We start from the raw sequence: 24,569 nt of genomic DNA on the forward strand, positions 1-24,569 counted from the left end.
TAACATCATTAGACGGGCTTTCTTGAAGCCCTGGGGAAGCTTCAGTCCCTTTTAAACTCTGTCACCCAAAGAAGACATTTCTCATAGAAAGGTATTGTTCTTATGTCTGTCTTCGTCAGTTGGGGCTGAGTGGGTCAGCCCTGCACGGTGGAGATACCTGAGGGACAAAGATGAGGTCAGCCCTGCAAACCTGTTTTCTGGAACTAGAGTTTCTGAGCTTATTTCTCTGTTCAGCATTTTTGTCCTGGTGGATTACTAAAGCTTGCAAAGCCTTCAGAGGGCATAGGAAATCAGCAGGTCTCAGGGAAGACCTGGGGTGGACAGCTGCAAAGCCTGTCCATCCATGTACCAATGTCAAGGGCCATGGGAAGGGAGAGGGAGCATCCAAGAGAGTAGTTCAGAAAGAGGAACCATTGCCTGGGGAGGAAGGCTGGTGTGGGCAGTAGGGCAGTGATGCACTAATGCATGGAAAAAGAAATAAGAAATTTCACATCTGGGCATCAGGTGTGACTGTGGTTGGACACCCATTTGGACATCTATATGTTGGGGTGAACCGCAGCCAGAACGGATTCGTACCCACCAGCTCCTGCATTGTCCTCCTTCCTCTTAGTGCTGGCAGGGAGAGGTCAGGTTTATGGGTGTCATGTGCTAGTGACAACTTGGTCTGGGGTGTCACTCAGAGCGTCTTTGGCACAGCTAACAGGTCAGCCCCTTCCTATTGCTACAGTGAGAGGCGCTTGATCCCTGCAAGCCTTTAGGCCTCATTTCTCCATCTCTAAACACAGATTGACCAGGTTTCAGGCAGGGCTGTGAAATGGTAGCACCTCTGTCCCAAGCGTTTTGCCCCATCCCAAGGTGAGACTGACCGCAGCATCTAACGGCTTCTGTAGCTTTCAAGGACATCTCTGTTTTCCCTGATTCAGGTTAATTGAACAGTCTCCCTGCGCAGGGCACCGACACACTGCTTTGCAGCAGATGCAGTCATTGAGCAGCTTTATTCCTCCTTCAGATCTGACAGACCCAGGGTTATTTCAGCACTGGGGAGGCAGGAAAGTTGCTTTTTGTTTATTTATAAAAAAAATAAAAATAATTATTTTAACATCTTTACCTGTGGGTTTTTGTTTTGTTGGTTGTTGGTTTTTTTTTGACAGCTGATTGAAACAGGTGAAGCGATATGCTCCACAATACTTCTCAGAAGACACGTTCTTGCTTTGTCCCTCTGAGGTTTCTGGTGAGCTTGTTTATTGTTAGTATAACTGTTAACTCCTGTAACATTTATGTTATGACAGCAAAGGGCAGTTAGGGAGGGTCAGAGTGCAACCACACGGAGAGAGCAGATGTAACAGTGTCCCAAGACTTTAAGAGACCTTCCTCCTCTGCCCTTCTGACCAGGTAACCTTGGCAAGGTCATTTCACTTAACTTTGCTCATCATCATACAATGAGGCTAATGACAGTGACCTCCTATGTGAATCAGTTTTGCAGTCTACTGAAGGAAAAATATAATGAGGGGAGTGAGATATCAAAATTATTAACTGTAGGCAAGCTATATGGTGAAAAGGTGCATGACATTTTGGGTTGGATCTATGTCTGGATGTCTAAATGTAGTTGCCTACATAGGAAATAGATACCTAAGGTTGCACTGTAGTTCATGGAGATGGATCAACAGGGTTAGTAAGAGTCCAGAGAGCTGCTGTCTGTTTTAGGGTGGGCTGAATCAGTCCCCAGACTGCCCTTGCTAATTCTCCTTTGACTCCGCTGTGGCCTTCAGCATCTGGTTTACATTAAAACACGAACATTGCAGACACCTAAACCTAACCTGGAGACAAATCTTCACCCTGCTGCCCTCAGCTTTACCTTTGCCCATTGCATTTTACTTGTGCACTTGTGGCCAAGGCTTCAGTTCCTTCCTGATAACAGCATTCTCTTCTCATTTGAGTTTCTAGTTCTTGACTAGCTTGTTGCTCACAGCTGCTTGCTGGTTGGACCTCTTCAGAGGTTTGTCTCCCCTCTGCCATGCAGACAGTGGCCACACAGACATGCTCTGAGGGACCTGGGCAGGAGGTGGTGCAGAAGATGCCCTCTGCAGAAGAGCCCTGGGTGCAGAGAATGAGGTGCTGGTTGGTCTCTCCTTGGTGGCTCCTCACAGTGAAGCCAGTTCTGGCAATGTTCTTTTTCAGGAACTGAGCACTGACCCACTATGACCAGGATAGAGATCTTAACTCTAGCTCCTTAAACCATTAATAAATCAGCCTGTGCACAACAGAATTTGTCTAGTGCCAGAGGAGTGGAGGATTCCTAAACTGATCTCATGAATCAATTTTTGTCCCACATAAGCTAATTTGTGCTGCAGGGGTGGGTGTTTTTTTTAATCTTTTTTTTTTTTCTTTTTTTTTTTTCTTTTTTTTTCATCTATATAAAGAACTCCTGATCTGAGAGGCCATCACTTAGCACATTCAGGTCTGCAGAAGAGAGACTTTCGTAATCTTCTTCAGCTCCTGATGTTTCTCCCCTCCCATTCATTTTTTCAGGAGCTTCCTGGCCCATTTTGGTTGCATCAACATGGAAAGGATCAAAGACACCCTGACTGAAGGTTTCAGAAGCATGGCTGGTGGGCATGCACACTGGGGGAAAATTGTCTTCCTGTGTAGAGAGATGCTTGTTTGTTGAGCCTTCCTCACCGAGACCTGATCCAAATGTTCCTTCTGCAGCATTTGGAGCCTGGCGCTGTGGATCCAGCTGCTGCAGCAGCACACAGCTCTGAATCCCTTTTGGGTCTCTAATCTCAATCTCATCCTGTCCAGCAAGAAGCGATAGACTGGAGGTGTCCCACAGCACTAGTGGGGCATTTGTTTCTGGTGGGATGTCCTGGCATAATTCTGATGGATTTAGACCAAAGCAAGGCAGAGTTTCTGCCTCTGAACTTTGCAAGTTTGAATTTGGGGTTTTACTTGCTATGCTGGGAAAATCTTGTCCTCCTGATAAGAACAAGTTACTGTCCTCCAGAAAATCCACGTTGTCTAACTGAAGCTTGGCTTCCTTTGGTAACTTTTCTGAATTGCCTGGTAAAAAAATTATCCCATCCTCACACGCTGTGTCCTGGACATCTGGACTCAATAGGTTCTGAATTTCTAGCAGATGAGCATCATGATTATTTCCTTCCCTGGTGAGATTTTTGCTGTTATCAGCTGGAGGCATAAGCTCTGAAGGAGGATGTAGAGGGTTTGTTCCACCTTCGGAGGTTATTGAAGCTTCTTCCTGATTTTCCTGTTCTGGGATGAGAGAGGGCCAACAGCTGCCCCACTGCTGCCGAACCTGACTATTGAAAGCTGGTTGATCATCAATGTCAAGTTTAGTTCTCTCCTGTTTATCTTCACATGAAATGCTTGTGCCGGGAGCTAACAACAGGATACCAGTCTCCTTGCCCTCAGTAGAGTCTGAGAAGCTTCCAGAGCTCTCCTGGATATGTCTAGAGAAGACCTCCATCCTTCCTGGCCGTGGCTGCTGATCATTCTTGGAGGCCTTTTGTTTTACTTGGCTGGAGGACCTGAGGTTGCCCTGGGGCTTTTCTGGCCTGTTGTCAATATTTGTTTGTGCTGATGATTGTGCAGGTTTTTCTAGTTGACTCTGCTTCTTCTCTGAGGAGTAACCAAACAAAGTGACAAGGGCTGACTGGGGCTTAGTGGGTTTCCTTTGGGTTGTTGTTTCTTTCTTGGGAGTGCTGCTTTTGTCTTCAGAACCAAAAAGTGTGGTGAAGGGTTTTTTTCCAAGCCTCAAACCTTTACCTAACATCTCTCTGCAGGCTTCACTGCTTCTGGTCTCTTTGCTGTGGGTACCAGGCCTTGATGTATGCACAGTGCTTTTGCCTGGGAGTTTCAGATCTATTTTTTCTTCACCCACTGGATGACCTCTGGATTTTTCCAAGGATATATTTGGTTTGGAAGAGTCTAATGTCTTGGATGATTGCTCAGAAATGTGAAGGATGTTTTCACTAACAAATTCTTTGGGATCCTTTGACTTGGAGTTGTTGACTTCATCATGTGAGGGCCAAGTGGCACATGCTCCTTTCAGAGGTGTGTCTGCTGATACTGGAAAATCCTTGCCAGGTGATTTTACATCATGTCTCAAGATATCCTCATGAGGGTTAGTTATCTGTGGGCCACATGTGCCCTGAGGTTCTGTTTCTTGTAAACAGGACACACTGTGGTCATCTGTCTTATGTGGCAAACCAGGTGAAGACACTCTGCTCTTTTCTGCTTTGTTTTCCTCAAATGCATGCTCAGGGCCGGGCTTTTCCAGAAACCCTGACGTGCTTGCTGGTTTCACTTCTGTCTTTTCAAATTCTGTCCCTTTGCTCTCAATTCCAGGCAAAGGACTTATGCTGGATGGCTGCATATTTCCCCCTGAAGTTACTGGTATCTGTTTCCCAGTGAACTCATTGGTGTTTGCCTTTGACTTCTCATTCACCAGCTTGGTGATCTCAGGTAAGGCACTCAGCCCTCTTGGCTCCAGGGAGCCAGAAGATACATAAGGGGTCCCTGACACACCAGAGAGGCGATGAGCTTCTTCAGCTTCATTTTCAGGGGCATCAATAGTCTCAGCTCCCCGTTTTTGCTCTTTACTCACAGTGTTCCTGGTTTTGGTCTCTCCTGGCACACGGTTGGACTGTGGGCTGTTCATTCTCTCTCCAAGATGTTGCTTGTCTCCTGCAGTAGCTGGGGTGGCTATGGTCAGTTGAGGCTTGTTATCTTTCACGGCAGGCATTGTACCTTCTTCCCTGGGTGTGCTTAAAGACCTACAGGCCTTGTTTTCCTTTCCTGGGAGCTCCGCAGCAGAGAGGATGGAGCCCCCTAAGTACATCCAGTTGGTGGGTTTAGTGCTTTGAGGTGTGGCATGGTGCACAAGGGAGCCACGAGCCAGGGACTTCACAGACTCCAGGACTAGAGGGGAGGAGGCAGAGGCAGGTTCTCTCTTCAACTGGACTGTTCCCTGCTGGATTGCAGCCACTCGCTGGGACACCTTGCCTCCTCTCCTCCCTTCTGGAATGTCCCCATCCCCAGTCTTTTCCCTGTCTCTCTGTTCTCCAGTCTTGGGCCAGGAACATGTTTGCTCTCTTTGCTTGGTATGGGTGACACCAGGTAAGAAGCTTCCCTTCTGCACTGCTGCCTCCACCCCTGATTTTCCCTCCTGACCCCTGAGCACCACCCTGCTGGCCCTGCTGCCCGCAGCCGGGTGGGTTTGCAGGCTCAGTGTGGGCTTTTTCCAGGAGCATGCTCCCTTTCCAGCCTTCCCATCTACAGCCAACAAGGCAGTTTCTGGAGGTGGCCAGCTTGTTCTGAACTTGTTCCCTAAGAGGACGGACCTGCTGTTCAACTCTTGCCTGTGATCAGCCAGCTGCAAGCCGCACCGTGTGTTGAGGGATGTCTCTCTTGTTTCAGTCTTCTTTTGGGTGCTGTTATACCAGTCCTGGGGGTGTAGTGCTCTGCCTACCATCACCACTCGCTGAACCTGAGGATCTCCTAGCCCATGCTCCAGCTTTTCTGTCTCACTTCTGTTTTGAGCTCCAGCCATCTGCTTATAGTGGACTTGGCAGTAAAACACCCCATGGAGGGCAGCATAGTTTTGCAAGCTGGAAAACACACATTGGCATAGCTGTTAGCGGCTGTGTGGGAGGGAAGCTGTAGCACTGATGGACAGGTTTTCAGCAAAACTGTTTTTCAGTGGAAATTTGGGGAAGGGAGGGAGTTTGAAGAATGAAACCTTTGAAAAGTGTCAGTTTTCTGAGGATATGTTTGATTTCTTTTTCAAAACCCAAAACACATGAAAAATTAAACATTTCCTTGCTATAACTCTGGGAGTTGTAGCCCAGGTTACGTGTAACCCTTTTCTCATTTATGGGTCAGGCTTCATACCAGCTCTTCATCCCTTCCTGCAAATGCACAGCATGGGCCATGTGGGTGAACTGCACGGGGCTCCCGTGACACAGCTGTATGATGGCAGAAAGGGTCTGCACATCTGGGATGGGGTGTGAGGGGGGCAAGAGGATGGCAAATAGCCTTGTAGAAAAGGGCTGGGGTGTATCATTTTGATCTCATCAGTGCAAGAAACCCATTCACACACTGGAAGGAGTCCAGCAAAGGGCCACCGGGGTGGTCAGGGGCCTGGCACGCGTGTCATCTGGGGAAAGGCTGAGAGCAGGGTTAGCTGGGTCTCGTAACGAGAAGGTTAAGAGGGATGAACTAATTTCTGTGTGTGTCTATTTTATGGGAGGTTATAGAGAAGACAGCTGGAGTGCTGCGGGAGGTGGATGGTGACAGGATGGGGGGCAATGGGAACAAGTTGTAACATGGGAAATTGTGATGAGATATAACCCCCCCAACTTTTCAATGGTGGTCAGATCTTGAAAGAGGGGCCCCAACCGAAAGGTTGTGGAATCTCCATCCTTGGAGCCATTCACACCTCTCCTGGACACATTCCTGAGCTACCTGTCCTACTTGGACGTGCAGGAGGCTGGGTGGAGACTTCCAGAAGTACCTTCCAACCTACCTGACTCCATGAACATGCAAAGCACCCAAACTACTCATCCAATTAAATTCCATATCAGCATTCTAAAACTGTACATTTTTCTTGTATTTTCAGCTCACCCTTGTGTAGAGGAATGAAGCTAGGTTAATTAATATTGATAATATACAGCTGTGGGCTGGCTTCAGGGGTGGCAGTTTGGCTGATGTAGATAAAGTGCAGCTGTGGCTGGTTCTGTTAAGTGGTTAAATAGCCATGGAATAGAGAATAGCAAAGGAAGAGAGACCTGGATGAGGAGAGATGAGGAAAAGGTAGCAGAGGGACTGGCATGAAATGTATATGGACCTTTGAGACTTTGTGGGGGATTGGTGGCCATCTGGGGCAAGGTGTGCTAACTACTTATTGAAGTTAACTTGGTATGTGACTGTAAAAGACCTTGTTGCAGCTTGATAGTTTTGAGAGTGCTGTAACACCCTTGCATCACCATGCAGGTTCCTGATCTACAGGTATCTACAAGCTTGAGGTGAGCAGTCTTCAGACTCTAGCAATGGAGAGGCAGAATGTACCAGGGAAACTGTGTACCCTCCTGATTTCCTGAAGCCTGCCCTGTTGGAATTACCCTTGGACTATTGTGATAGAAACTACTTGGACATCCTTTAAAAACAAATGCAACTGGGTCCTACCACTCACCTCAGCTTCCTTCTGCAGACCTTGCAGCAGAAACATGAGCGGTGCACACAGATTTGGTCAGCGACTATACTCTCCATGGAGTAGACAGGCTGCAGGCAGGAGGCACACATTTCTTTCAACATAGTCTGAAGAAGAAGAAACCGAAGTTAAATATCTATTCATGACCACTTGGAAATGGATCTGCAAGCTAATTTGCTGAATCTTCTGCTTGTGTTGGACTAGTGTTGATGTTCTTTCTCAGGTCTGCTGTAAGAGTTTGGATTCATGCCTGACTCAATTTACTTGTCATCTTGGATAGGTCAGCATTAACTTTCAGTCAGGACAGAAAGACAAGACACTCTTGGCCCCCAGTGAGAGAAACTATTAATTTGATCAAGAGCAAATCGTTCACTCAGTTAAATTATTTCAAAGTCTTGAAGGAGGTAAGAAACATTGTTCAGAGGCTCTGACTAAAAAACTCTGGCTGAGCAACTCCTGAAATCACTGATATTATATGGCTGCTCACACAGACCACATAGTCCAAACCCTCAAAATGCAGCACATTTCAGCATTAAAGCTTCCACAGCTCCATAAATCTGGCAGTTTACTCCAAATGTTTACTTTGTGGACTGTGTTTTGTGCCATGACCTGCTTCCTCAAACAGCACTTTATGTGAAGAGCACAGGGGCTCTCTCTGGAAAGCATTGCCAACACCAGCTATTTTATTAGTAGACAGAGAAAGGGAATAAAGAAGCTGGGATGTCAGCCTAGCTGCAGAAACAGCTCCAGGTTGTCTACATGGTCAAGCAATCCAGAGGATGCTGGTGGCAAGGTGGATATCACTGTGCACTCTTTCTCACTGTGGTGCGAAGCAGGGGCTCAGCTCACCTGGTGAGTCCATCTGCAAGTCAAGCCTGTGCAAAACCTCGGAAGGACCACAGCTGGCTCAGACTGACCAGGTCAGTGCTCTGAGTGCTCCCTCACATAAGGACATCTTTGCCTTTTTTGTTGGGGGTAATCTGCCACAGTTTGATTTGATAGAGTTTTGCTGATGCTCTCTGATCCCTCCAGCTTTTTGTTTAATATGTGCTCACCCTGGTTTGCAGTGTTGTTAGCTCACAGGAGAGCCAAGTTTACTTTCTGCTCTTGTGTGGAGCAGGCTGATGACCAGATTTTAGCTTTGACCAGAGGAAACAACCAGAGGTTGCTCAGAGAAGCTGTGGAATCCCCCTCAATGGAAGTGTCCAGGGCCAGGTTGGATGGGGCTTGGAGCAACCTGGTCTAGTGGCAGGTGTCCCTGCCTGTGGTAGGGGGGTGGAACTCTGTGATCTTTAAGGTCCTTTCCAACCCAAACCATTCTGTGATCCTATGAAACAGGAAAGGTGTTTCTGTATCTAAAGAGCTGAGTTGACAAGGGAACAAGAGTCCTCTTTTATTTGCAACAGAAACCTTGGGGACCAAGTATTCTTTCATTACCTTCATTTTGGCTAAACGTACCATTAAGGTCCAGTCATTTTTGGTTTTGTATGCCAACACTTTAAAGAGGAAGAGTTTGACATCTTCAGTTTTCTTCCCTCTCTCTAGAGGGAAGTATACAAAAAAACCCCGTCTTTCTTTCAGTCAGCAGTGATCTCATCATACCTCTGCTGTTCCAGCCCTCTGCAGAGGGAAGACCATAGTTCTGTAAGCGTCTACGTATGTAAGGGTGTCTGAACTCCCAGTATACTCAGTGGAGATCCAGTTAAGGGAATCTAGAAGGTGATGCATCTGGCCTAGAACAAGCCCATGTAGCTGGTCAGAATCAGTTAGGCAAGACAGATTTCACCAATGTGACTATGGAACTGTCAATGGGAGGGCAGTGCTGGTGAAGGTGAAGCAGAAATACGCTTTTGTGCCATAATAAGATAGATCTTTCAGGTGTAAAATGGTAACAGAAACCAGATGGAAAGTGATGCCATGTTAGCAGGTGTCTCCAAGAGAAACCGAAGCTGTGCACCTTTGCAGGGGATGCCATTTCACTAGGGGAAATGAGCGGGCGGTTTGGCAAAGAACAGTGAGTGGTGGTGGGCAGCTGCACAAACACAGCATTGTCTGTGATGACGGAGCAAAGTGCCAGTCCTGGCGATAATAAATCTCAGCCAATAGATCAACTTTGCTGCATCTGGCAGTACAGATCACAGTTACATCTAAGTACTCTGACAGGCGTGTTCTCTGAGAGCGACAAGCTCTCATACAGCACAAAGATGTGTGTCCTGGCAGAGAAGAGAGTAACTGTCGATGTATTTCTGTTGCATAAGGAAAAAAAAATGCTTTCCTTTAATCATGACCAAGGAATGAAGCAGAACTGTTTGGCAAACCAGCAAGATCTCTCTGCTCTTAGCTGGGAGTGAATGTGCTAATGTGAATGGAGCTAAAAGTGGGATAGTCTTTTATAGGGGATGTATGTCTCTTTCACTAGGGGATTTATTTAAAGTGCTCACTGTCTGACGCATGGCAAATACTCTTGCTCTTCAGAGGTATTTTTATCAGCCCCAGGAATAAGCCTTCCGAGTGGTCTGGAAGATAGAGAGGTGATTAGCAGCAATCAAATGGCACTGTGGGCAAGGAAATTATCTTAAGTCTTCTGTGACAAGCAGCTTCGGAGTGTGTCGGGAATTAGCTGCTGATTACTGCCCCGCTGAAAGTTGCAGCTGGCTTATGGCTTGTCAGTTACTGCCTTTTTTCCCTAGGTGAATTAAAATCTTCGTAGCAGGAGGGGTCAGCCTGAAGACGCCTGTGTTATTGACAGATGGAGAAGATGGTGAGCACAAAGCTTTCTGACCTGAGACTGTGTATCCTCAGGGAGACTGGTGGCTGAAATGGAGCTGGGAAGGGTGATACTTGATGTAGGCACTTCAAATGTGGCATATTTGACACCGACTGCTGCAAGAGAACCAGATCTGTAGCTGAATTTGTCCTTTGGCCACTCACGGAGGTACAGTTAAGACAAGGCCATCTGTCCTCTGTCCACTGGTCCAGGTAATTCTCCCAACCAGTTTGATCTTGAAAATACCTACCCAGCACTGTGTGAGAATGCAGTGACCACGAGAGCAAAGATGAACAATGTCATGTCTTGTATCCAAAGATCACAGAAAAACTATGACAACTCACTTGGGATTTGAAAGTTTGTATGTCTTCTGCTGGTTTATTATTACAAGGTCTGAAGCACAGAGAATATGAGCTGATCCTTCAGCTTGTATTTGAGTTTCAAATCTTGGCGTTTGTTTTTTTTCTCCAGCTCTTTCAGTGCTTCAGCGTGCCATGTATGGTGCTGAAATAATGCAGCATCTGTCCCCTCATGGTATTTCAGTTCCTGGCTGATGGAAATACCATGAAAGAAACACATCTTAAATGATCTTAGCCTCATAAATGGCTCATTGAAACATTTAGAAATTCTGTAAAACCAGAAACACAGGCAATAAAATCAGTATTTTTAAGCATTGGCAGTGCAGGATATTTGGGTTTGAGTTCCTGTGGAATAGTTTTCATTGCCCAGACAACCTGTTTGTAGCTTGCTAAAACTGCTCTGCAGCTGTCCTTAGAAATGAAACAAACTTGTGTTACAGGCATCCTGAAACAAGCTAAGATGATAAACAAACAAGGATAAGAAAACGGTGTTGGAAAAATGTTGAAGAGGAGCTCCCGATTACTAACTGTCTCTTCTTTCTGCTACTGGCCTTTCTAAAACAACTGGGAAGGTCTAAGCAGTTTTTTTTCCTGATTCCCTGAAAGCAGATAGTCATAAATTGAGTGTATCTGCTGTTCTACTTTGACCTTTGGTGTATTCTTTGGTGGAACTGAAAATGATGTTTGTAGGGGAATGAAAAGAGTGGGTTGACTGACATTGATAATATGCAGCTGTGGCCTTGCTTTGACGATGTGCAGCTGAGCTCCTACAGCAAAGTGGTTAAATAGCGCTGAGGAGTGGGGGAAAGAAAGAACCTGGATGAAACAGACAAGGAGCAGTGTGGTCTGGCCTCTGGAGGATGGAGAAACAGCATGGAGGGTAGAGTCTGACCAATAGTGCAGCTTTTTGCTGCTTGCTAGTTTGTTTGTGTTGTGTTATTTCCTGACTGCTGTAAATTAAATTGCAACAGATGTTCTTACTCTTTCTGTGTATCTAACTTTCAAGTTCATGGGGTCCTAGAGGTAAACCAATGAGATCTGAGTATGTATCTGCTTTTTGTGGAGGAAGCAGAACTACTACTTGGTCTACAGCACCTTGAATAAGGTGTTGCATGATGTGAGATGATACCTGATATATAAAAACCTGGCTATGAGCTAGGGATGTGGAGTGGTCGGCTCTGAAACAGTCCCTTCCTCTCCAGTGTCCCACTCTTCATTCATCAGCGTGGGCAATTTTACCTCGGGGGGAAAAAAGCAAATATTGACCATAACATATTACTGATGGTTTTTAAAATAAGGTTACTGTCCCATTCTGCAGAAAGGTAAACAGATGCACTGAGAGATGAGGCGACTTGCTGTAGATTAGCTAGAAGGTCTATCGCAGGGGCTGGTAGTCTAAGTCTGAGTCTAAGCCCGAGCCAGGCTGTAGGAAACAGCTCCCTGAGAAACCATCCAGTCACTCTGTAGGCTCCTGGCGTTCTCCCACACCTGGAGTAAGCTCCTTGCTTGCTTGCCTCACTCCCAAGCTGGGCCAGCCTGTGATGTGAGTTGAGGCTTATGGAGGCACACCACCACAGCTGCCTCCTCACCTGGAGGAAATGGGTACAGGTGTGTTCAGACCTTTCTTGGTGTGTACATCCCACCCAGTCTCTGCACACCTACACAGGGTCCTGGATTGAGTGGTGTATATCACCTTGGACTTAACTCAGTTTTCAGGCAAGAGTATGGATGCTGCTTGATTCAGGGCTGAAAACCCACCCACATTGTAAAGAAGATGTAGACTAAATCCCTGCAGTGATTTAGAGTGCTCTTAATATGTGATTCAACTCGTTACTGAGAGATCATTTCTAGCTACTTTGAAAGGAAACAAGCGCTCAACAAAAGAAACTCAACCAGACCAAAGTATTTTTAGAGGTAATATTTACCTTCAGAATGCAGCAATAGAAGTTAAAAAAAAAAAAGAAAACCCCACAAAATATCTAAAATCTTGAGTTGAGAATGTACAAAACAAAGTCATAATAAAAAGAAAATTGCTTTACAAAGTCTCAAAATGAATTTTAACAGTAAACATGTATGAAAGCATGGAAAATCTAAAATAAGGGTTTTGTATATATTGAATAATAAATTACAATTCTAAAAATAAAGGAAGGAAAGCAGTAACTATTCTGACTCAAGTAGAGAATCTTTCATAACAACTTTCTTTGGGGGAACAGCACTGATGATAGCTGTAGGTCTTGGCTTGACAGTTTCCAGTAGCATTGAGTACATCCCAGGAACTGAAAAACAAACTGATAAATACCTCCCCCAACCCCAATAGTGACAACAATTTGATTTTCTTTTCTCCTATTCTTTTCTTAATGGCTAAGAGAAAACCTACCCAACCCACCCATCAATATGAACGTAAGTATATATGTGTGTTTAGGATGCCCTTCTTAGAAAAAGAAGATGGCATAAAGGTGTGTGTTTGCCGATGCCCAGGTCGTTTGGTTCTTATTGATCCTACTCATCCTTTCTTCTGCATTATTTCAGAGAAGCCCAATAAAACACCACCCATCCCCCCTCCCACCCCAACACTCCAGGGGGAAGAAACTACCCTAAGGTGCCCATGGATGGATTTTTTCCCTTGTGCTTCTAACAGTGTCAGGGCTCTGGGTTGTGGTGTAGCACCAAGTCTGTTGGGTTGGCCAGGTGAGGGTTGTTCTCCTCCAGTGTCAAGGCAGACTGCGTTTGTCCTGTCTGTATGCAAACTCCAAGATGACGACCCTGAGAAGTCCTTAGGGTGCAGATGAATCCCTGTGTGTAATGTGGATAAACCAGGAGATTTTTTTTTTTTTTTTAATTGTGGACTTTCTTTTTTGTCTTAGACACTTCTCTCTTGCTTTCCAGAATCTCCTATTTCTTTGGCTTGGAGTTGCCAAAGGTGACAAAGACAACTCCTGGCTCCTGAAAACTGCCGTTGGTGTGGAAGTCTTCACTTGGGCTCTTCAGGTACCTCCGAAACACGGGTGAGGCTGATACCTCATATTGGGGATGAGAGACCACATCGCACGTGGAAGATGTTTGTGTCTCAGACTGCTTGGTGACTGTGGTGGATGAAGTGATGATTTTGTTTCCAAACTGGTCCATTTCCTCATACTGCTCCATAACAGTCCGAGTGGCTCCATAGAGCTTGGAGCCATCGGGCCCTGTCTGAAGCTCCAAGATGCTTTTCTGCCTCCGCGGATTTTGCGGGCTGGGGACGTTCAGGGAGCAGTAATCTGAAAATCCTCCTTTCATCCCACAGTGGCAGCTGCCTTTGGAGGTGTCTGGAGGGCACCTCTCTTTCTCACTGATGGAATGGTTGGTGTTGCCAAGGGTGTGCTGTTTCACTGAGCTCAGCCCAGCTTTTGTTTGGACAGGCTCTGGTGACTTCTCAAAGGGGGTCATGTCATGCCCAGTAGACCCTGCTGATGGATGGTTGAAGGAGCTAAAGCTGCCCTGAGCAAAAGCATCTCTCTTTCCTGGAGTGTCAAGACAGTCTGGTGAAGGGATGTCCCAGGGGGAATGTGCTGTCCTGGGTGATTCTGTTGGTTTCCTGGCAGCAGACTCGATGGAGATGTAGGAAGGTGAGGAGGGAGAGCTGACGCGAGACTGAACGAGGTGGGGGACCTCTAGCTCTGCCTTGGTTACCTCAGTCTTTTCTGCCACCTTTGCACCTTCCACAGATGCTGCTTCCCCTGTTTCCAATGTCATTCCCTCCTGCTTGGCTTTGCTTGAGACAATGCTGATTTTACGGATATTGCTGCTGCTCACAGAGCTTTGGGTACTCCCCAGAGACTCCTTGAACAACCCTGAGAGCCCAGCGATGTCCGACTCGGACTTGAGACTAGAGACAGAATAAAGAGCTTTCTTGATGGCCTCCTCGATGTCCAGGAGCCGGGCAAGTGTCTGCTCCTTCAGGTGGATAATCTCAGCACTGGCCCGTTCCAGGTCCCCGAACACCAGCTCCACCGAGGGGACACTGTCAGCATCTTCCTTTGCCAGTGTCTCAGCCCTGTTCTGTTGCTTGGCCTGGTGGGCCTTCTGATGAACGACCCAGTCAGGGACCTTCTCAAAGAAGCTCTTCAGAGCTTTTACGTCCACTTTGCTTGTCTCCTCCTCAAACTCCCTCACCCGAGTCAGGATCTCTTGCAGCTCCTTCTGTCTCCTGATGTTCTCAAAGATCTCCATAGCCTCCTTGACATTGCCTTTCATGATCTCCTCTTTGTGTACTGACAGCCTCTTCCGACGCTCATCTTCTGTTTCTCTCTTGGTTTTTTCCCTCATAACAACACCTGGCTTCTCCTGGGCAGGTGTCTCTGCCTCCCCATCAGGACATTTCAGTTGCCCACTATTCTCCTGCTGTTGCTGCTCAAAGGAGTTCATCGACTGCTGATGGCAAGACATTGATTGACACATTTGCCTCCTTTCATTTACCTGCTGCAGGACTCTTTGACTATCCCATGATTCATAAGAATTAGACACACTTTCCCTTTCCACCTTGGATGGGGCATGCTGTGCAATGTCACCTTCTCTCTTTGGATGAGTGGTGTGACCCACAAGGGAGGTGCTTGGCTGAGTCTGTCCTGGCACATTGAGTGTCTGTGCTCTACCAGGACAGGTTGGATGTGATACTGAAGAGCACCCATTCTTGTCTTGGCACAGATCTGTATGCCTCTGAACTACTTCACCTGGGCATCTCCTTGGAGCTGCTGCTTTCCCACTCATCATTCCCTGCTTGACTTCGAAACTAACCACTCCGTTTGTCATTGGTTTTGAAGTCTTAGCACTGTCTGATTCCACTTTTCCTTGTCCTCCTTTGCTGGCCTTGTACCTTTCCTCTGCAATTTGAAGAGGGGTTTTGGCAATGTTTTTTGGCATCTTGGTCTCAGGGCTCACACCCTGGGCGGTGACAGGCGTGTTCACAGGTGTCTCCAAAGTGCAGCATTTTGCCTGAACCTCCCCAAGGCCTGATTGTTCATGAACTTCCATACAGCTTAATTCCAGCTCTGTGGGAGGAGGCTTTGGCTTGCTGATATCCCTCAGGCCTGCAGGTTTTGGAGGCAGGGGTGGAGGGATGGGTTTGGCTGGTCTGGTTGTGCTGTTATTTGCAGAGGCAGAATGTGCCTCATGTAAGAGGTGCTCAGGTTTGGGAGGGGGAATAGGTTTTTTCCTGGGTGGGGCAGTAATTTCTGGTTTTGGAGGAGTCCTGGGCTTCTCTGCAGGACTCTGATCACTGGGTTTGCAGGACAAAGAAGGAGGGGAAAGAAGAGGGGTCTGGAATGGTGCAGAACATCCTGGGGCTTCATCTTTGCTGGTTGGTAGTGGAAGGGCACCTTCATTGGTTGCTTTGGTTGAGGGCGGGCAATGCTCTGCTTTCATCACAGCAACTGAGGGAGGAGGAGGAAAGTCATTATCAGCCTGCGACCCTGAAGCCACTACAGCAGTCTGGTTACTAACGACTTGAGTCTCATTTTTCTTTTTACACACAGAATAGGACTGCCCTGCATTTCTGTATATCATAGCGGCTTTAAAATCCCCTCTGGAGACATTAACGTTAGACTTTTCCAGTGACTGAAGTGTGGCTTTTAAATTACCTCGGACAACATCCTCCTTTTCTACCAGGCGCTGTTCTGTGGCGGCACTTTGCAGTGCTCTGATAGCTGTCTGTACATCCCCTCTGATAATAACATCTCTTTCTTCTTGCACTGATTGCTCTTTGTAATCAGACTCAACAAAAGGGTTTATATAGGTTTTCACAGGTGTGGCAGTATAAAGGCCATCCTTAATGCTAACATCTCTACTAGGCACAACTTGGCTTTCCTGGCTCAATAGTTGTCCTCCCTGTACTTCCTCTGAAGCACTGACCTTTTTGTGTGATGCTATGCTCTTCTGAGACACGCTCGTGTGGGTCTTGGATGCCTCCTGGACTCTAGTGGTGGTGGTCCTGACGGCAGTGCTGCTGCTCTCCTGCGTGGTGGATGCTGAGTCTTGCTGCCGTACAGTTGACTGAAGGGTCACTGTCCCCTGCGTGCTGGCTGCCTGCTGCCTATAGGCCGTGTAGACCTCCTCTCTGTTCTTCTGTAGCTTGCTCTGGACATGGTGTTGAATGTTTTTTGCTTCTGCTGTTGCTAGCCTGAGGCTTTGCATTGCAGCCTGAAGATCACTCCCGAGGGCCTTTTCTTCTGGCTGCATCTGGCTGGCTTCCCCAGTCATCATGTTCTGCTGTTTCCCAGACACTTCTCCCCTCTGAGCTGTCACTTGGGTTGGAAATTTGCCTTGCATCGTAGCTTTGGGTTCCTTCAAACCGTCAGTGGTAGCTGCTTCTTTCTCTGCCTTCTTGCTGACATCTGCAACCCTCTGGATTGACTTGGTAGTCACTTTAAGCCCCCCCGACAGAATTTCTTCCTTTCCCTTCACTGTGGGCAGGGGCTTCCCAAGACACTGCACAGTGGTTCCTGTCACACCCGCTGCAGGCACAGCCTCTCTCTCTAACACACCCTCTTTGCCCATGCTTTCATATGTGAACACCTTTTCTGCTCCCTCCACAGCCCCCGGCTCACCCTCTGCAACTGCTTTCTCTATTTGTTCTTTGTTTGGTAAGATATGTATCTTAGCCCCCTGCACAACCCGTGGGGCACTCTCATCTGCCCCCTGCTCTGCTTGGGAAGAGATGAGGGATTGTATCTCCGATTCCTGCTGGAGATTCTTCAGATAGTCTAGATCTCCCTTCTCAATGCAGCTCGCAAAAAGCTGGACATTCCCCTTCTCATTGTCCTCACGCTTAACGGTCGCTGCTGCTTTCTGCTCCTGAGAAGAAGCCAACAGGTTCCCTATCGTTGACTTCACATCCCCCTTGACTACTTTCTGCTGGACAGAATGGAACAGGAGGGAGTAGAGAGTCATCTTCACTGATCCCGACTTTGTCTCTTGTAAGACCATCCCCTTTTTGATGGAAGCGTCTTGACTGAGGAGACTTTGTAAAGCCTTAGTTACATCACCGCTTAAGTCCTCTTTGCCTTTAACAGCTTCGCTCTGGTCCAGTAGCTGCAATGGGCTTACTTTGATCTTGCCCTCTCTGTCCTCCTCCACCAGCACACTCTGTGCTTCCACATTGGTTCTGTGCAGGAGCTGCAGCATGATCCTTTGCAGATGGCCTCCCACAATCTCCTCTTTCAGGACCTCTGGAGCCCCTGGGCTGCTGAGCTGGTACTTCACCATCTTCACACTCTCCATATCATTGGTTTCGATGAGGATTCCATCATGCTGAATAGCCTGGCAAGCACAGAGTGTCTCTAAAGTCTCCTTCATGGTCCTTTCTTTCAGTTCTGTTTCTATACCACCTTCAGAAGCACTAAATTTATCCAAGGGTGTGCTCTCAAAGAGCCATGTTGTACTTTTCACATCTGCACGAGGGATGGCTTCTTGGGCCCCAGTACTGGCCATCACTTCTCGGTCCTTAAGGGTGTCCATTGGCTGGGTTTCAAACAACCAGGTGCAGCGTTTTACGTCCCCTTTCTGGCTGTCCTCTCTCTGCACTGTACTGATAGGTGGGCCTCTCTCCGCATCCCCGTAGAGGGAGTCCACAGGCTGGTTTTCAAAAAGCCAAGTGGATGTCCTCACATCACCCCGCTGAACATCACTGACACTGACCATCCTCACGTACTTCTTCTGGCCCACTTGCTGGGACTCAAAGAGCTGCTTGTTGGACTGAACATCTCCCTTCTGCACATCATCTACTGTTCTGGGTACAGACATCTTTCCCCCTGAGAAGGAGTCAAGAGGCTCTGTCTCAAACCTCCACCTGGCAGCCTGGACATCTCCTTCCTTGATGTCCTCTTGGGTGACAGCCCTAATCACAAACACCTCTTCTTCCTTTTTGATCTGATCCAGGGGCTTGGTTTCAAACAACCACCGGGCGCCTTTCACATCACCTTTCATGATTTCTTCTTTCTGCACTGAGGTGACCTCATGGTATCCCCCCTCTTTGTCCTGGATAGCATATAAGGGTTGGCTTTCAAAGAGCATTGTGCAGGACTTGACATTGGCTTTGCTCATGGTGTCTTTCTGGATCTTCTGGAGCTCTGTCTCATCCACTTTGTCATGGATTTGGTCAAGGGAATAGGTCTCAAATACAAACCTTTTGCCTCCAACATCTCCCCTCTTGACATCCTTCTCTGGAGGGATTTCCTGGATGCCCTCAGAGTTGTCCTTCAAGGAGTCCATAGGGTAATTCTCAAAGAGCCAAGTGAACTTGTGCACGGATCCAGCTTCAATTGTCCCATCATCCTTCTGGGATGTTGGTTTGGTGGCTGTATCCAAGGGCTTCGCTTCAAAGAACTCCTTCACTCTGGACACTTCCCCAGACTGTATCTCCACACGACTGGAGTACCGTATGGTTTTTTTTCGGTCGGCTTCACCGACAACACCACTGCCCAGGGGTTCAGTCTCAAAGAGGTGCCGGACAGTTTTGACATCAACTCCCTGTAATTCCTCCTGACTGTATGCCTTACTGACTTGTAAATACTGCTCCTCCTGGCCTTTCAGGGAGTCCAGAGGCTGAGTCTCAAACATCCATGTGTATGACTTCACATCAGCTTGGGGCACACTGCCATCCTCCTCCTGCTTCTTTTCAGCCTTCTCATACAGGGTGTGCATGGGCTGGGTCTCAAAAAGCCACCTGCAGGTCTTCACATCCCCCCGCTGGGAGATCTCCCGCTTCACCGAGGGATGCTCCTCACCTTGCATGGCTTGGTGATGAATGACGTCCATGGGCTGAGTTTCAAAGAGCCACTTGGCTGTTCTGACGTCACCAGCCACCACCTCTTGTTTTGTGATCCCCCGTATTATATCCACTTTCTTGGTGCTTTCATCAAACTGGTCCAGGGGCCTTGTTTCAAACATCCATTTGTAGTTCTTGACATCACCACTCATGATTTGCTCTCTGCTCACAGAGGTGACTTCGTGGAAGTTGCCAAAGCTATCCTTGATGGCATACAGAGGTGTTGTCTCAAACAGGATTTGGTTGGCTTTGACGTTGCCAGCTGGAATCCTTTCCTCTTCTTTGGTGACGGGCTCAGTGTCAGCCTGTTTAATGCTGTCTAAGGGGAGAGTCTCAAACAGGGTCTTGAAAGACTTCACATCCCCTTTCACTACCTCTTCCATGCTGGTGGCTGGCATTTCTTCCTCAAATGCCTTGGAGATGCTGCCAAGGGGACAGGTCTCAAAGACATGTTTTCTTTGCTTCACATCTCCTTTTTCCTCTGCTGAAAGCTCTACTTTCTTTAAACGTCCCACCTCAAAATTGTCTTTCAGGGTCTCCATGGGCTGGGTTTCGAATAGCCAGAGTGTAGATTTCACATCACCGCCAATGACTTGTTCTTTGGCTACAACGCTTTCTGAAGCTTCTCCTTTCAGAGAATCAAGAGTCTGGGTCTCAAAGAGCATTCGCTGCTTACTGACATCTGCCCCTGTGACAAAATCCGTTGAAGCCTTGAAATCCTGTTCTTCCACGGTGATTTCTCTGATGGCATCTAGGGGCTGAGTTTCAAATATCCACCTTGCTCCACTGACATCTGGCCTTCCAATCTCTTCCAATGAGATCCCACGGATTATTTGCACTTTGGAAGTGTCCTTGTTGATGGTATCCAGGGGCTGAGTCTCAAACAGCCAGCGAGCCGTTCTGACTGCATTGCTTTGAATTTCTTCTCGGCAGACAGACTTGATTTCATGGATGTTCCCAGTTTTGTCTCTGATAGCACAGAGGGGCTCTGTTTGGAAGAGCCTGACAGTCTTCTTAACATCGCCTTTTAACTCCTGGATTTCTGACTTGAGTTGTAGGATGCTCTTCTCCTCCACTGAGCAGCAGCGTCCTATAGCATCCAAGGACTGTGCTTCAAAGAGCTGTCTGGCCCCTTTCACATCACCTCCCTGGACAGGCTCCCTGAGAACCGCCTCCTGCACTTCGGTTTCATCCAAATACAGTTTGTTTAATGAGTCTAGTGGTTGGGTTTCAAACAGCCACCGGGCAGTATGCACGTCTCCTCTGGCAAGGTCTGTATCTGGTACCTTGGTTGATGTTGACAGGCTGTCCCCATTGATTGACTGGTTTTCAAACCTCAAGGAAGTACTTTTCACGTCCCCACCGGGAATGATCTCTTCTTCTGTCAGCTTCTTTGTGGCTTGATGGTCCCCAATGGTGTCAAGTGCCCAGTTCTCAAAAATCCAGCGCATGGACTGAACCTCTCCTGGAAGAACTTTGTCCAGGTTCACAGATGCCTGTGCACTGGGATCTTCAGTATTAAGCATTTCTGCCAGGTCCTCAGTCACAGCTTCTTCCAAATTCTTCCTGAGCTCAGGATGCATGTGTCTGTAGAGCCTCTTTAGCTCATTCACTTGACGCTGCTGGTAGAACTTGGAGAAGGCTTGCTTTGGAGGAGGCACAGGGAGTGCATTGAGATCCTGGCTCCCTTGAGGGGTTACCTGGACTGAGCCAAGGGCAGGAGGGGGAGGTAAGTCATCTTCCATTGTCTTGATGGCAACTTTGGATGATTTCTGTGCTTCTGACATCTTTAGGGAAACAGTTTTAAATGTCAGCATCATCTCTTACTCCCCAACCCCACGGCCGTTAATTGTGAAAACGGCAAAGGAAAAAGCCAGCCAACAAGGGAAATCCATGCACTTACTAAGCTCTGTACCTCTGGTTCAGTAGCACACAGCACTCCAAAGCATCACACCACGGCACACGCTCCAGGCTTGGTGTTAGCTCTGGTTCCACAGCAATGCACTCTAAAGCAAGGTCCCTAATCCAGGCACGTACGGTGGTTAGTCTACAGTCCCCAGGACTCAGGCCAGCTACGGTGTGACAGAGATGCCCAGTGTGGACTGTGTCAGCGAGAGTGACCGCAAGAATAACGTGAAGGCGGCTGGTTTAGGGTAGCACGCTAAAGGTTAATTTCTCCCTCCTGCTCCCAAGTGTCCAGGGCAGTGTGAGGACCTGCAGAGAGTCTGGGAACATAGGAGATGGGTGTAGGAGAAAGCCAGGGAGCTATTTGTGAAGAGGTCTTAAGAAGAAAACAGAGAGAGGGAACCAAAGTGTCAAAGTGAGCTGATGAGGACAGCCTATTTTTGGGTAGTGAGCTAGCACGATGGGCTTTGGGTAGCATCAAGGGCTGCCCACAATGCAGAAGTGAGGGCATGGGGAAGGATGTTTGGATTTGTTGGATGTTTGAAGGATTAATGATGCCTTCTGTTGGACTCTCAAGTGTACCCTACACCATCATTTGCATAAGAACAGGTGCACAGTGATACAATCAGAGACTTAAATAAAGCTCTTTGGACTTGCAGACTTGTGCAGACCTGAGGCTAACTAAGGTTTACAAACTGCTGGAATTAGCAGGCCAAATTCAGTGCTCTGTTAGGAGGAAAAAGCACAGCTGGGGAACCAGAGGTTGGGGTGACACGCATAGCTGGGGGGCCAGCAAAAGTTAGACCTGGTTAGACTGAGTCAGCCTGAGCTCTGCTCCAATTCACAGCAGTGTTGGTACCAAAAAAACCAGAGGGTGCAGGTGGGATGGGGTGGGCTGTGGTTGTTTCCCCTACCTTTGAGCCTCGCTTTATGCCCTTTTTTCTCCTTAGCTTGGGAAGCCTGGTCACCGAACTGAATACCTGCAACCTGCACCAGCCTGGCATTTATCCAAAGGGAAAGTAGCTGAGACCTGTAACCGTTATCTATGAGAGGCTGTAATCCTGGTGGCTTTCCTTTCGGTAAACAGATCTGCTGACCCTTGGCATGCCTGTGGAGTTACGTCTGTAGAGTTATGCTGGGAATATTATTAGTTGTTGCTCAAAGCAATGGTGCGCGGTGTTATTTCACTCTGTTACACGCAGATTGTTCCAGCTAAAAATAAGTACTGAGCATTAGTAAAAAAAAACCACAACAAACAACCCACCCCAGAATACCAAAATCAGCATATTTTGCAGCAAGTGTAAAATGCAAATCTTTGGCATGAGCCAACATACTTCGAATGCACTTTTTAAAATAAGGGGTGTTTTTTTGGGGATCTGTGAAGAACTTCTGAACGTGGGGAAGGGCAACCGAGCAGCTGATAGCTATATTCAGTCTGAAAGCACTGCTCGCTGCCTTCTGTGGGTATTTAAATCACACTCCACTACAGTCCACAAATATTTGGTTAGATAACAGTGCTTATCTTTAACGTTTCCTACCTTGCTTTTTTTCTGTCGGTTGGGAAAGTGAATGGAGTTGTCCTTCACAGTACTCTGCAAAAGACACAAGGAAAACTGACATCAAACTGTATAGAAAGACATGTTATCTTTGTGTGTATGTGTGTATATATATATATATATATATGAATCAGCCACAGAGGCCTGAAAACCATTACAGGTGAGATTTTTCTTTTTTTTTTTTTTTTTTTTTTGGTTCATCCGCAGCTCTGTACAGCTGGGAAAAACAATCTTATTCCAGGTCAGGAAACTTTGTTTCCAAAAGTATCAGTCAACAAACAAAATGCCAGACACTTTTGTTTAGGGCTGGGGGGGCGAGCGGGGTGGGGAACGGAACAGAACAAGCATTGATTTCTCCAAAGTGAGATTTTGAGATTTGCCTATGTTTTTGCCTATTATGCCTGATTTTTGTTTATACTTCAATATTTTAAAAAGAAAACTGTTCTACATTTGTAATTGCATTAAAGACTCTGTAATTCATTGTTTTGAAATTACTTTTTTTTTTTTTTTAATTGGGCTTCTCTCCAATTGTAATTTTCCAGTGACAGTCTCCACTCATTTAGTTTCAACTCTGACTGCTTTAGCCTGGACTCCTCCAGTACAGAGCTCTGATGCACACCCAGGAGGCTGCATCCTCTGGACAGGGACCCTGCAAAAGGTTGAGAGTGGGAGGGGGCATGAAATGTCCAGATGTGAAATGACATCCCATGGTACTCCTGGATCACCAGTGAAGCTGGGAAAATGGGAAAAACAAAGCTCAGTGCCTCATAATCATTATAACCCGAATTATCCTATGACCCCGTGATCAGCCTGGAGTGGGAGATCAGATCCCTTGATCCCAAACCAAGGGCCATAAGCAGAGGAACACAGGGAGGCTGCACTGTAAAGTTATGCCTGAGTGTGACACCTATGGACATACATACGTGTGTGGGAATGGGTACTGCATGGAGATGTTTGTGGTGCTGTGCGCTGAATATTTCCTCCATGGATATGAGTGTGCAAATATATGTGTGCAAATAAAGTAGAAATCTTATGTATGAATAAACTCTATTGGCTAGTGGATGTAGATGTGCGTGTGTTTGTCGTGTGTGTATGTGTGAATGTAGCGTGTATATATATGGGTGCGTATGTATACACAGCTTATACATCATAATACCTATCAGCACCCCTGATAACATTTATACAATACTTGCCAATGACAAAAGAAAGCTGGTCAGTTTTGGAAAACCAAACGCTGTGTTTCTCCAGATTTACGAACCCAGCCGTGTTTTCTCTCACCCTCTCAACCACTTGCTGGGCCGGGACATTGTTGGGATGCCGCTGGTGATTTGTGAGGGGGAGGACGGGGTGCGCAGTGCTTACCGGCTGTGCGGGGCTGCTGGCGTGAGCAGCAGCAGCAGCTGTCTGGGAGAGATAGAGAGCCGACAGCTCCTTCACGGAGGGTGCAGCAGACCTCCCTCGTCCTTGGTGAAGTATGTGGCTGGTGTTGTCCGATATGTCTAAAAATGACCGTGTCCTCTCATCTGAAACAGGGACAGATGTGTGCAGTGAGCTACGTGCCAGACATGCGAGGGCACAGCCAGCCTGGAGCGTGAACATCGCTTACCGAGGGCTCTGCCAGCCGCCTCCGCCACCTGCACACTGATCCCCATGGCTGCCACTGCCCTGGACCCCCAAAATTTAACACTGTGCCCTTTTGGTTCAGGGAGAAAAGATGGACATTTCCACCTCTTTCAAGACTGAAATGGACGTTAAGCCTGGATAAGAGTGACACATCAGGCAGTGACCTGATGCCATCATTCTGCTGATGGGGCACAGAGCCTGCGCCCATTCCTGCATCCCTGCGCAAGGCCATCACCAAATGTGAGTCAGTCACAGGATGTGAAGGACGCTATGCATGTTCAACTTGAACCAATTCCTCCTTTTTTTTTTTTTTTCTCTGCAGCCCGCACTG

The 24,569-nt window shown here is 47.3% G+C and overlaps 1 protein-coding gene across 1 annotated transcript; it reads right to left on the reverse strand.

Moving 5' to 3' along the window:
- Positions 1–12,458: 12,458 nt before the first annotated feature.
- On the reverse strand, positions 12,459–24,138 carry XIRP1 (xin actin binding repeat containing 1). The gene is made up of 3 exons (XM_027809970.2): positions 23,978–24,138; positions 22,598–22,651; positions 12,459–20,941 (listed from the first exon to the last, which is right to left on the reverse strand). The coding sequence occupies exon 3, from the start codon at positions 20,939–20,941 to the stop codon at positions 13,247–13,249; it is 7,695 nt and encodes a 2,564-aa protein (XP_027665771.2). The 5' UTR covers positions 22,598–22,651; positions 23,978–24,138; the 3' UTR covers positions 12,459–13,246.
- Between the last annotated feature and the right edge of the window lie 431 nt (positions 24,139–24,569).

The sequence above is a fragment of the Falco cherrug genome, chromosome 4 (assembly GCF_023634085.1).
Source record: "Falco cherrug isolate bFalChe1 chromosome 4, bFalChe1.pri, whole genome shotgun sequence".
NCBI classification, from domain to species: Eukaryota; Metazoa; Chordata; class Aves; order Falconiformes; family Falconidae; genus Falco; species Falco cherrug.